Below are 12,947 nucleotides of genomic sequence, written 5' to 3'. Positions count from 1 at the left end.
AATCTCTAAAAAAATAATTTTTAAAATGTGTTTACAAGGCAAAAAAAAAATAGTACCTATGCTGTCAAAGGGTTTGAAATCTAGTTGGGAAGATAGATTAGCCGAGCCGGAAGTTCTCTCGAAACCTAATAATACTCACATGGCCTTTCTTCCATATTATGGTACCAGCGGCTGGCAAACTATGCTTCTTGATGAAAATCTTACTCAAACACTAACTTCTGATAGAAACATGGTCCTAACTGCAAACATAATAGTGTTTCATCATCTCAGCAATACAGGATTTGGCCAATTATGCCGCAGATAGAAATCCACAAACTCTTGAAAGGAGCAAACTTAGGAAATGGAGGCAGACACGGAGTGGAACTGTGATGCCACAGGAGTTACTAAACAAAGCTTCTGCAATTACCGACTCTGATTTTTTTTTTTCAAACACGTAACGAAAGTAAACACTATAATCCTTAAGACATGTTTTACCACGAGTGTCTAGGATTGAGCGGTTGGCACAATTGCCGCGGATTTCTCGATGAGTACGCTGAACAATGATCAATTTTAAGAAGCTGTGGTAAAGTCAATTTCAGCACATGCTTAGAAGTCTGAACTTTTACAAAGTTTTTGGCATTAACCCAGGGGAGAATTTAATGAGCTGCACAGCATAATCGACCACACCTAAAGTCCCAGTATATCATCTTGGACAAGAAGCACATGTGAGCTGATTTTATTAAAACAACAACGACTCGCCAACTTCTAGAAGATACAGGCAAGGAAAAGTAAGCTTATCACTTGCCAGTAGCTGACAGATACCAGCTGGGGAGTGCATGACTTACCACTAACTAATGGTATCTGCGAGCAGAACTTGGTCCCAAAGGAACTGCAACTAACATTTGAGATGGAGTTTCAACCTGCATTGCCATAGCTAATTTTCAAATGGTGCGGCTGGCCCTAATTAGAAGTGGCGATCCCTGCTACTTTAGGGGCCCCTGTTAACAGAAATAATGACGGTTAAAAGCAAACAGAGATGCGTCACTATGCCATCAATGTTTTGCCTGATTGTTACCGTCTAGTACCCAGGACTAGGTCAAAAGGTCAATAACTTCATCGCCAGTCTAAAAGCAAGAAAACATTCTTAGGAACTGTTTTTGATAAGAGCTATTACTGTAGACACATCATCATGCAAGTATTACAATAATATTTACTTTATTATAACACATACAGTCAGTGAAAAGAGCGATGAATCTTTGCTGTTCATTATATAGTGGACAAATCAAGTACACAAGTTCCTTTTTAATTATTTCTAAAAGGCTATTATAGACTATAATAAGGCAGAAAAAATGAAAGCATAAATACTTCTGTCGTTTATCAAACTTGAGGCGGAGCGGAGGAAGGGCAAGACAAGATATCATAGTTACAGAAGAAAAAGGCTCCTATTTCTCTGGCAATTGGGTTCCTGGGATCGAAGTCCCTCTCAGATTTCCTCAGGGCTTCAAGACTTCATTTCCAGGTTATGGAAGCCAGGAAGAAGTCAAATTCTGCATCCTGTATATCCAGCTTATTCCTGTGTATCTGGAGTTGATTTACCTTATTCCTACTTAGATCATTTGCCTCAAATTAAATCAAATTCATATATATTGAGCAGCTTCTACCCATCATGACCCTCCCACTGTCTGCGCCTTGTGGCTGTGTCATTTTCTACTAGCAGGTGGGCAAACTCAATGAGAAGAAAAGAGTCCATATTTCAAAGAGGTCTGACAATGAGCAAGGCCATACCATTAGCTCAGATAAGAACTGGAGATTTTCCATGAAATCTCAATTTATTGCGCTCTTCTAGCCCCCCACTAGCATGGATAACTGGGAGTTGGCAGTATGCTCCTTAGTCCTTACCATGAGGCCACGTGGAGATCCTTTCACAGAAAGGCTGCTTGGCTGGTGAAACCTGACCTGAATATTTTTCTGGCTAAAATCATCTCTTACATGTCATCTGGCACAGGACTTTGGGTAAAAATCAAAGCTCTTGTTTGAACAAACAAGTTGTTCTTCCTATCAGCACCTTGGCGGCGCAAGTCTCTGCTAAAGGAGGTTTGCTTTCCATTTGGTCAAGAGTTCAAGATGTGCTCTTGAACTTTTTTTTACAGCAGGATCAACTTTGCATGCCCTGCAACAGATATCGAAAAAAATCCAGCTTTCGCTTCAAACAACATGGGATCTATCACCATTGCAGGGGCATTTTTGAGAATCAATTGTGAATTGACATAATAAACCAAATTGGTTATAAGGCAGGGCTTCATTTTTAAAATATTAAATATTAAAATATTAAAATAATGTATATGTATGATAACACATATGTATAGCTGAGCATGGAAAAAAAGACTAGTGAGCATGAGCGGGGGGAGCGGCAGAGGGAGAGGGAGAAGCAGGCTCCCGGCTTAGCAGGGAGCCTGATGCGGGGCTCGAATCCAGGACCCTGGGGTCATGACCTGAGCTGAAGGCAGATGCTTAGCCAATGGAGCCACCCAGGTGCCCCTGTTTTCATTATGTTTTTCTGGGTCCTCTGAATGTTTAACAATGAGCATCTATTTTTTTATTATTCTTTGGAGGTGACTTAGCTTTTTATTTTAGCATCTATTTTAAAATCAGAAAAAAAAAGTCATGTTAATATAAAGCTTGCTTGGGTGTCTGATAACTGACAATCTAGTCTACGTCTAGATCATCTGAACTTAAAAGGATCTGGACCACACTGCCTTCACACTTACGGGAAGACTTTTATTGAGTCATAATTTACTACTTGCCCTCTTCCTTTACAGAGTCAATAAAGAAAGCCCATTCTTCTTTCATCTCTGAAACCAAGGTTACAGATGGTATCCTGTACTTCCCAAATGTGCCTTATTCAAACATCCCATGATCAATACTGCCTGAATGGGTGGGAGGTAGGAATAATCTCCGTAGATGAAACTGTAATTTTCTCTTGCCAGCCACCCCAAACTCCCTCTTTTTATCTTTTCGGAAGTGCAAGCCAAATTTAGAGTGTGAAAGCTATAGCGCGCCAAACCAGGTGTTAAGAACATCTACGCTTCCCACTTCCTTCAGAGGTGCTCTATTTTATTTCATCTTTAAAAATGTTAGCTTGCAGCTATTCTTTCATATGTAACCTGTATCTAATCCTTTTTAGAAGCAGGCAGGCTATAAATCTTAAAGGAATAAATGCTCTTTGCAATGATCTTGGGACAGTGATAAAAGTCCAGGTGTCCTCCGAGTACCCAAAGCCAGAGCCTTGTTTTCCCTCGTCCCACCCTCCTCGGTGCCTACTCCGGTGTCCTTTACTTTGCCATCCAGAAAGCAAGAATTTTCAGCTTATAAGTAGAGAATCCTTCGTTCAGAGAGCATGAATGACTCAACCAATACCACACAGCAAGCAACAGAACTGACCAGAAACCAGGTCTCCTGACTTAAAGCACAGTCCTCTTTCCATTAGACTCTGAGGACATTCCAATCCTACTGAGAAGTCAGGGAAATCTAAGAAGCATGGACATAGAGGCACGTATTTTTAACCTTCCTCACAAATTTCCTTTGGCTTAGCTTCTTCAGGTTCCTGAATAATGTTCGTGTTAATCCCTTTTAACTCCCCAATAGTATACCGCCTCTCTTAGGAATTCTGGTTACAAAGTTCTTTATTCATTCACTTGGATCACCCCTTATGTGGTAAGTGGCTGCCATGAGCAAAGGAATGGGCTTCTATTCAAGAGTATGAACTGGCTTTCCCCAGAGAATTGCTAGAAGCAAACTGGGGTCGTGAACAGAACACTGAATTTGAAGATCTGGGGTTTGGATCTAAGCTGACTCCAGAGCCTCCACACCCAACCCCACTGGCACCCCCCACATAAAAAATAAGAATGTACTTTGGGGGGTGCCTGAGTGGCTCAGTGGGTTAAGTGTCTGCCTTCAGCTCAGGTCATGATCTCAGGGTCCTGGGATCGAGTCCTGCATTGGGCTCCCTGCTCAGCGGGAAGTCTGTTTCTCCCTCTGCCTCTGCCCCTCTCCCCACTCATAGGTGCTCTCTCTCTCAGATAAATAAAATCTTAAAATAAAGAAGAATGTACTTTGCAAAGCATTAAGGTATCCAAAGTTAAGGTGTTCTCCCTTTTGTCAACTTCCACCTATAAGAGCCTCTAAGAGAAGAGATCTACTCTTTTGCTTGCTTCTTTCTACCGTCCAGCAATCACATCAAATGTCCAAGTGAGAACCTAGAAGAGGAAAACTCAAGCCTCTCTGGTTGGTTTTCACAATAGAGAAGCTCAGGGTAGGCTCCATAACAGGCTCATTTTCAGCCAGATATGAACGTTGGAAGCTTTTCTCCTGAAGAGAAAAAATGAGTGAGATTCTAGTCCCTTAGAAGATCCAGCTAACTCACCTTGTACAGGAGGCACGGACTCCATGAAATACATGGACAATCCCTCTCCCCAGAACTTCTGCCAGACCTGGCCCAGGCTGGTCCTTTGGAAATACGTAACTGAATATTCCCCACATCTCACTCCTTCCACCTCACTTTCATGGATCGTTCATTACCCACGTTAGAACTGCCAAAAGAGGCAAACTCTTCAGTTCGCCTGTCCCATATTTGCATGAATTATCATGCGCTGAATGTTACGCTCCTTTGAACTTCAAAAGAGCTTCCCGGCCTCTTTGACTACAACTTTAACAACAGAGCATAATGGAGTTACAGAAAGACTCCTCCCCGCCCCCCCCCCCCCAACTATGGACTTCAAACCTTGCTGATTCTGGACAGTAACAGACTTTTCTATAAGCCACACACGGCTCCATCATCCATTGCAATGAGCCATCAGGATTCCCTGGGTTCCAGAACCCGTCTTGTCCCCTGGGAGAGCAATATAACTATGGCTAATTAGCTACTAGCGAGTGGCAGCATCCAGCCCTCCCTTCCCTTGTGAAAACAGCTTTTTGCAAATATGGCCTTTTCTCCAGAACTCTTCCGATTCTACACCAATTGAGTGAGCATCTTTGACCAAATGGCATGCCCCCTCCTTCCACCCTGACACCCAAGACAGGAGAGCAAACAGGCTACAGAGAGTCTGCATTGACATAGGAGCTTATACTGAAACCAACCCATGAAGGGTCAAAACCCTTGGCTTCCTTGTGTAAAATGGCATCAGGCAGCAAGGAGAGATGGGAGGGTTTATTACCTTTACACTTAACACGTTACCCGGAGTTTTCCCAGATTTTTATCCCTGTCTTAAAAGTCATACTTGCCAATTGTGGAAACTCCAGAATAAACAGAGGCACAGAGATGAGCAAAAAAGTCATGAGCCTACCACCCACAGATAAAAAAAAAATTAGCTCCCCACTGCACACCACACACGACTATAAATTTCGGATGGAACAGAGAACTATGGGTAAAACCCGACATGATGGAAGCAGAAGAAAACATAATAGAGCGAGTGGTAAGGACCTCCTTAGGAAGAAGAAGAAATTCAGAAGGCATAAAGGAAATAAATAACAGATCTGATGACACCAACATTTAAAACCTCTCTATGGGCAAATCCAACTTAAAGTTTAAAGGAACTGGCAGATGGGGAAAATAATATTTTAAACACAAAAGGTTACTAACAAGGTTCGAAATAACAAAATGTTAATAAGTAAGTTTTTACCGACCACCAAGACAAGCAACCTAACTGCAAAATGGGCCAGTCACTGAAGACACACAATTGGCTTGAAAACGAATGACAAAGATATGCCGGTAATAGGAAAATATCACAGCAAAACTGAAATATGATTTCCACTATTAAATGGGCCCCAAGATACAAAGATTAATTATATTTTTGGTGAAGGAGTTAGAGAAGGACACTCATACATAGACAGTGGAAGTAGAAATGAACACAACTCATTTTGAAGGATAATTTGACAGTGCTTACCAAGGTGAAAAGTGAACATCCACACTGACCAGACGATTCCTCACAAATACTTGCCTAAGTGTCCGAAGGTGTTCATCAATGCCTTAGTTGTAAGAGCAAAAACTGGAAGCAACCTCAATATATACAACTAGCGACTGGTTAACTAAACCATGGCACGCTTGTATGACCGGGAAACTACACAGGCATGAGAAAGAATACGGTACCGCCATATGGCAAGGCTCTGACATGGAAGGATGTCCCAGACACATATCTGAATAAAAGTTACAGAAAAATACATATTATACCCCATCTTCGTAAAAGAAAAAAACCTTACAAACATGTACCTGTGTTTTTATGACACAGAGGGAAGAGTTTGGAAGAACACATAGCAAACTGTTAGTAATGGCTTCCCCTGGGAAGGGGGTTGGTAGCTGAGGGACACACATTCTTATAAAGCCCAGATACTTTCAGATTGTTTTGTATGATGACTATTATTAATTTTAAAATTTAAGAAGTTTAAAAAGGAGGTAAGCATTTCGCAGGGCTCTCAGATTTGTAATATGCAATGTTTTTAATGGTAGCATGATAGTACATTACACAGATCATTTATGTAACCATTCCCCAGTGGACTGACATTTCCACTGCTTCTGACTTCTCACTGTTAGAGCTACAGTACAAATCTCCGTGCATGCATTGTGTGTGTGTGTGTGTGTGTGTGTGTGTATCAAGGCAATGTACGGAGGGCATATGCTCTGAGATTTCCCCTTTAGTGGAGATAACTTAGCACATGTCCTCGAGACAGTTAGCTTGGGCGTGGCCACACAGGATGATCCTGAGCGGCTCATTCAGGGGATGACCATGCCCTTAGCCTCATCATCTGACTGTAAAGCTGAAACACGAGAAAAGAACTGGGGCCCTAAGCCATCTACTATGTAATCATTTTGACACCAACCGAGTATCAAAAGGGCTTGGGACAAATTCATAGGCAGCAGAACCCATTAGAAAGTGATAGTGTGGGGCCTGTAAATATTTTTGAAGTCCGATTTTTCTTTGGTTTGTCAAGTAAGCTCAAGGTTACATGGACAGTATTCCTCAAGTCTTCGTACATATGGAAGACTTCCCAGAAGAGATGGTCTTCCAAGAGTTGCAAGCTTCCCCTATGACACCATCAGTAACAGGTCATAAGAGAGCAAGGATCTTAGGCCCAGCTGGGTTGTAAGAGGAGCTGAAGATGAATGGACAACTTTTCTATCACAGCCACTTTAAGGAGAGCTTTCTGACAGGACAGAAACTGATGCAGAGCTTCCTAGCTGATCCCTGGGCCCTGCCAAACTTCCTCTCATGTCCCCATCACACTAGATAACACCACAGGTCACTCACGCTCAGAAGCCTAATCAAAAGCACCCCTTCTCCCGGGAAGAAGACAGGGAAGACTATGAAAAGCGTAGTGGGACAGAAATACACGTCATGGTGGAATGGATTTGGCACCGTTCTCCCTGTCAGCAAGCCTCATGCCGGCTATAGTCAACTTGCACTGATAAAGGAGATAAATGTTTCAGTGATGGGCTTCACATGCTGCTGCAGCCCCTACCAGGAAGATTTTCACAGTTCCTTCTCATGAATAAGTTCAGTGGAGCAGAGAATGCCCCTCTTGGCCCAGCTCCATTTTGTGCTTCTTTTGATGCAGCCAAAGAGGGGAACCAAAGCAGTGGTTTTTCCTTCCAATTTAGAGCAAGCGTCCACCCCAGAGAAGGCTGCAAGTGGCCCCAAGAAGGTGAGGCTCGGACTTTCAGCAGAAAGCCCCTAACAAGAGCAGTGATGTCAACGGTTACGCATAAATCTCCCAAACGTGGCAGCCAGGAGGGTTAATTATACCCCCTTCCTGCCACTCGGCTTTCTCCAATGTGTTAGCCCATCACACGGATCGCTGACTTTCTAGAAATATTCCCTGGCTTTGCGGGGACGTTCTTTCAATAAACGGCATCCGACTTGCTCACGGTCCCTGGAATCTCAATTTCCTCAAAGGATTTTTCATCTGAATCCAGTTCATGTGAAGGTTTTTTCTTTCTTCGTTTTGCGGCATAAGGGAATAGGCAGAGCCTGCCTTACTTTTTCTTTTTCGTTTTCTTTTTTTCTTTTCTGTGTTATTCTTTTACATAAACTGAAAACCTTTGCTGAAGAGTCTGAAATTTGGGAAAAAATCCAGCTCATCTGTCAGATATTTCTAGAGTTACGTAAAATGGAATGAGATTTGTACAGCTTAGAACAGGAAAAGGAAAATAGGCTAATGTGTCATGTGTTCTAGGAGATGAAAACTATATGATAATCAGAAAAACAGCCCCAAATTTAGTTGGCCCGATTCAGAGCACTCATTCTTTTATCAACTCATGCATAAACCAGTAACATTCACTTTCTTGTCTTAGAATAATGGTATGGCCACATTTGGGCTAAATCACAATCCCTACAGATTATAACCACATTTTCAAAGAAATTACAATAAAGTATCTTGTTTGTTAAACTCAAGACACTTACGTTTTACTTGTTCTGTTTTGCTTCCTTCTAGGAAAAGAAAGAACAGCAACAAGGAGAAGATACATTTCATGCCTCCCATTTTCCACTTTTTTCTCATCTTCACCACTGCAAAAGGCCGCTCAAACCTTTCAGGGCCCAGTGTATTCAAGCTGCTGGGAAGAAAGCAGGAAAAAAGACTTAGGTCGTCTGAAACTGATGGGAGATCACCGATGCTTACGCTTTTAACTTGTCGGGGGGGAAAATACTAGAGGATTTACGTAAGCGTAAGCACTGTTTTCCTGTGTAAGAAAGAGCACTTGCCTCTCCTGTCTTGCAAAGATTAAAGGGGGAAATTCAAGCAGATGAACATGCATTCCTATCCAATGCTAAGGCTAAAATCCTTACAGGCAAGTCATAGGAAAATAAAAATAAATTTTGAAATCATCCTTTCTAACAGAATTAGAGTTGATTTCCCAAGAGATTTTCTTTGGGAGAAAAGGGAAATGGGTTTGCAAAACGGCTCCTCTGGCAACCAAGATAAAAATAATAGGCATGGGACCCAAACAATTTCTAAAATGCAAGTTAACTCATCTTAGCTTCAAGACTACTGCTATTTATTAATCCTTCAGGGATGAGGCGTAAATTGGTCAATGTTTCTCCTGTGTCTTCTATGAGATCTATAAAGATGTGCAGTTGGGTTACTTATGTTGGAAAAGATGGATATAATTAGCAAATGGATACAAGTAAACACCTTAATGGTTCAGACATATTGCTCTCATGTGAAGTCCACTGCAAAATGGAAACTTCTAGTGGGCCATTTTTAAGGGACATTAGGCCAATTTAAATAGATAATGTGTTCACACTGCACCACCATGCAGAAGACCATCAAAGCAACTATAATTCTTAAAAGTATGAGACTTGCATTTCTAGTCTAAGGGGTAGAAATCTTAAACCTTTTGAGCCTTAAAACACAGAAAGCTTGCTCAGGTCCAGCCACGGGTCATTTCCATAGATTTTAGAGTCCATAAAACCCTTCCAATGGGTGATTTGAGAGTATGTAGATGTCCAAGAAACACCACATTTCAATCCGGGGTTAACCCCAATGGGAATGAAGCGCATTGATCTTTTCTGAGGGGCCAACCTAAATACTGAGTATAAAGAGCTGGCAGAAAAGCAAGATGATCATTTCGGAGAACTGAACTATCTTTGGGCCGCGATGGGGATGCCACAGCTCCTACTTGAAATGCTATGAACTTAGCCGGATAAATTGAAAGCCACTGTTTGGTCCCCTCTGTGAGCTTGTGGTCCAGCTTCAGTCACTCAGCACGTCTCTGTCCTCTGAGAGCTACCAGGTCCCCCTTGAAGCAAATCATTTCCATGAATGGTTTAACACAGCTGCCCACCCCAGCGAGGTTCTTTCTGAGTCTACTTTAATAAGCTTATCCCTCAAGCCTTCGAATGAGAAAGATTTTCTAACCACTGAAATCCAATTTATCACAATCACATATGGATCTCAGGGGGTATTTCTGAAACCACAGTTTTCGGGTCTCCCCATGCAAGAACCAACAGGGTTGTTTTTCTTGTACAATGGTTGGGCGATTCGGTGAACAGGAGCATTGCTTCATAACTCAAGCTGGCAAGAAAACGGCTCTCAGAATTTTTTTTGCTTTTCTTGGGTCCCAACTAATGCTATGAGCAAATAGAAAAGTTGGTGACGAGAGAGCAATTAATCTCTTTTGGCGTTCCTGTCATCTGTGTGGCCTCCCAGGCTGTGATGGAGAACATCAGAAAATGAATCGCTTTATAAATATTCACTTTTGATTTACAAGATCTGAAGTCCTGTCTTTGTATTCTGTGCAGAAATATAAACTGAGAAGAATTCCCTCCCCAGGACTCTTCCCGGTTCACTGTCGCCTGATCCCTTTAACTTTTTCTTGTGGGGGAGGGAGGTGGTTTCAAGACATTTGTTGGGACTGCAGCAATAAACCTAAGCGAGCATTGCTCAGCAAACATGCCGACTCTTATACTTGCAAAGAGCCAAACTGTCCTTAATTTTTCAAATTATACTTTGACCCAGTTAACTGGAGTTATTTCTGCATTAACTCTCTGCTTCACTCGGGCTGTTGTGCCATTGAACTTGCACTGACTCTCCTACAGGTTACTTAGAAATGTAGCCACAGACCTGTTTGGGGGGGATCCAGGCTCCCCACCCCCAAGAAAGCAAGTAAGAACACAAAATCCTGCAACTAACCCTGGGGAGGGGGGCGGTTTACAAGAGAACAAGAAGGGTCGCCTGGGTGGCTCAGTCATTAAGCGGCTGCCTTCGGCTCAGGTCATGATCCCAGGGTCCTGGGATCGAGCCCCGCAGGCATCGGGCTCCCTGCTCCGCGGGAAGCCTGTTTCTCCCTCTCCCGCTCCCCCTGCTTGTGTTCCCTCTCTCGCTGTGTCTCTCTCTCTCTCTCTCTGTCAAAAAAATAAATAAAATCTTAAAAAAAAAAAAAAAAAACAAGAGAACAAGAAACATGTCAGAACCTACAGAAGTGTATCCATTCAGGTGCCTCCATGAAACAAGCATTCACAGTTCATTTGCATCAAGCAAAGGGACCGAAGGCTCCTTGCCCGGCCGGAACCACAAGGCAATCTGGGCCATCAAGTGTCAGAAGTCCAGACCTTCTCAGAAGAGGTCTCCTGGGTAGAAGAGAACCAGAGAGACTTTCCCAAAGGCAGGCTAAGGGATGAGCACGTCAGCCAGTTCTTCACGGCCCACAGTGTCTCTTTAATCCTCCCGAGAGGCTTGACTGACCTTGTAAACTCACATTCACTGTCTTCTGTGGGACAGCACGCCCCCCCCCCGGGGGGAGGGTAGTGCTTCTCTTTGGGACAAACAACAAGAAGACACTGGAGTCTCAGTGACCGCGTCCATCCGCTGAGATCCTCTCCCCACTCCACCACCCAACAAGAAAAGCTCAGTTCACAGGTGGGAGGCAGTTCTAGCCCAGGGTGTCTCTTGGCCGAGGCAATGCCTTCACTGCTGCTTATGACTGAGAAACAATGCCTTGCATTTGGCTTGCAAAACACCTTGCTAGCCATCATTTCATTCTATTCCCCACAACAACTCCACCTTCAAAATGGGCCCCCTGCAGCCCGGAGAACTCAACCCAGCCCATTCTCATAGAGTTAGTGGCAGGGCCGGCGGGGAGGGTCTGGAAGGCAGGCTTTCCAGGCCCTAAGCTCTGGCAGTGCTCTGTTGCTTCCTGAGCCTAGCGTCTCAGGCTCTGACCCCAGTGGTCTGGGCCGGAAAATGAGACAGATGTCCAGGGGCTAGAGGAGCCTCTCGCCCCCGTCCACCCTGTTTCATTAACTTTAGCCCATATTAATCTCCCGCTGGTCCAGGGCACTTCAGCAAGCGAGAAAAAAAGGCTCTCGGGACACAGGCAGTTACGAAGGGGACTGCAGAAGCCGTTAGGTGGCTGGCCAAGTGGCCTTCCCCAGGCGCCAGAGCCTGGAGATAAGCAGGCCAAGCGGGGAGTGGCAAGTGGTGAGTTCGAATCCAAGGTCCCTAACCTGCCCGGGGTCCTGCGCCTGGGAGCCCACCTCTAGCCCGGGCCGCTGGCGGCTGGACCCGAGAGCAAGTTGGGGTGGCAGGTCAGGGGAGTTCGGGGCGCCCCGGGGGACCGTGCAGGGGCGGCTCGGGCCAACAGAAGACACCCCACCTGTGCAAAGGCTGGAAAGGAAGGCAGAGGGAGCGGGCATCGGGCACTGCTCACTGACCTGGCCACTGGCCTGCTCCGTCTTCCACGCGTGCACGCGCTCCGAGCTCCCCGGGGCGCTCCTCCGAGGTCTGGGGCTCGCAGGTTGTGGCGAGAGCTAGAGTGCGCGCGAAGGGGGAGGGGGGACTCCAAAGTGGGTGGGAGGAAAAACATCACCGCCCTCACACCACGAGGGAGCAGCGGCTCGCTCGGCTCCCGGGGGCAGAGCCAAGGCGCGGGCGCGGCGGCCCGGGGCCACCTGCCCGCCCGCCGCCCGCTCCCCACTTGGCCCGAGAGGCCCGCCGCCCGGCGCAGGCGGGAAGTCCGCGGGCGCGCAGCCGCCGCAAGCCCGCAGCCGGGTCTCCGCCCCGGCACAGCGCCCTTACTCCTGCTCCGCGGGCCCGAAAGTTAAGAAATCGGGAGAAAGTGTGAGGCTCAGCCGGCGACTTTCCCATCACGCAGCGCCCCCACTGCACCCCCCTTCCTCTGGCTAAGCCAGCGTTGGGGTCTTAAAGGGACCGCACCTCTCCTCCGGCCCCTCCTCCCCCTCTGCGCTGGAATGCACCTAGGAGCTCCCCACCACTCGCGCGGGCCCTGGAGACCCCGGCTACCCTCCGGCCTCGCTGTCTGGAAGCCCGCAACCCCTGTCCTCCGGCACAGGGCCCCTCTGGGTGCACCTGGTCCGGCCCTGCGCCAGTGCGCGGGACGCTGGAGGAACTGGCCTCGCAAATTACGCCCCAGCAAGCTGCTTATCATTTCGGGGCGTTTCCCAATCCACACCGCGGCT

The 12,947-nt window shown here is 45.6% G+C and overlaps 1 protein-coding gene across 11 annotated transcripts in view; it reads right to left on the bottom strand.

Moving 5' to 3' along the window:
- Positions 1-12,548, bottom strand: part of CHRDL1 (chordin like 1) — a 120,452-nt gene extending 107,904 nt beyond the window's left edge. For 2 of the 11 annotated variants that reach the window (XM_081808405.1, XM_081808409.1), the window contains exons 1-2: positions 12,183-12,547; positions 8,433-8,584 (exon numbers count right to left, since the gene is read on the bottom strand). In XM_081808405.1, coding sequence (XP_081664531.1) covers positions 8,433-8,584; positions 12,183-12,334 — 304 coding nt within the window. In that variant the 5' untranslated portion in view covers positions 12,335-12,547. Of the gene's footprint in view, positions 1-8,432; positions 8,585-10,947; positions 11,086-12,182 lie in introns of those variants that run through there. The other 9 variants (XM_081808412.1, XM_081808407.1, XM_081808401.1 and 6 more) reach the window with 9 other exon arrangements.
- Positions 12,549-12,947: the final 399 nt, after the last annotated feature.

Source organism: Leptonychotes weddellii, chromosome X (assembly GCF_054177405.1).
Source record: "Leptonychotes weddellii isolate Sample4059 chromosome X, ASM5417740v2, whole genome shotgun sequence".
Taxonomy (NCBI): Eukaryota; Metazoa; Chordata; class Mammalia; order Carnivora; family Phocidae; genus Leptonychotes; species Leptonychotes weddellii.
The sequence above is the reverse complement of the archived record's forward strand: the minus strand, read 5'-3'. Positions and strand labels throughout refer to the sequence as shown.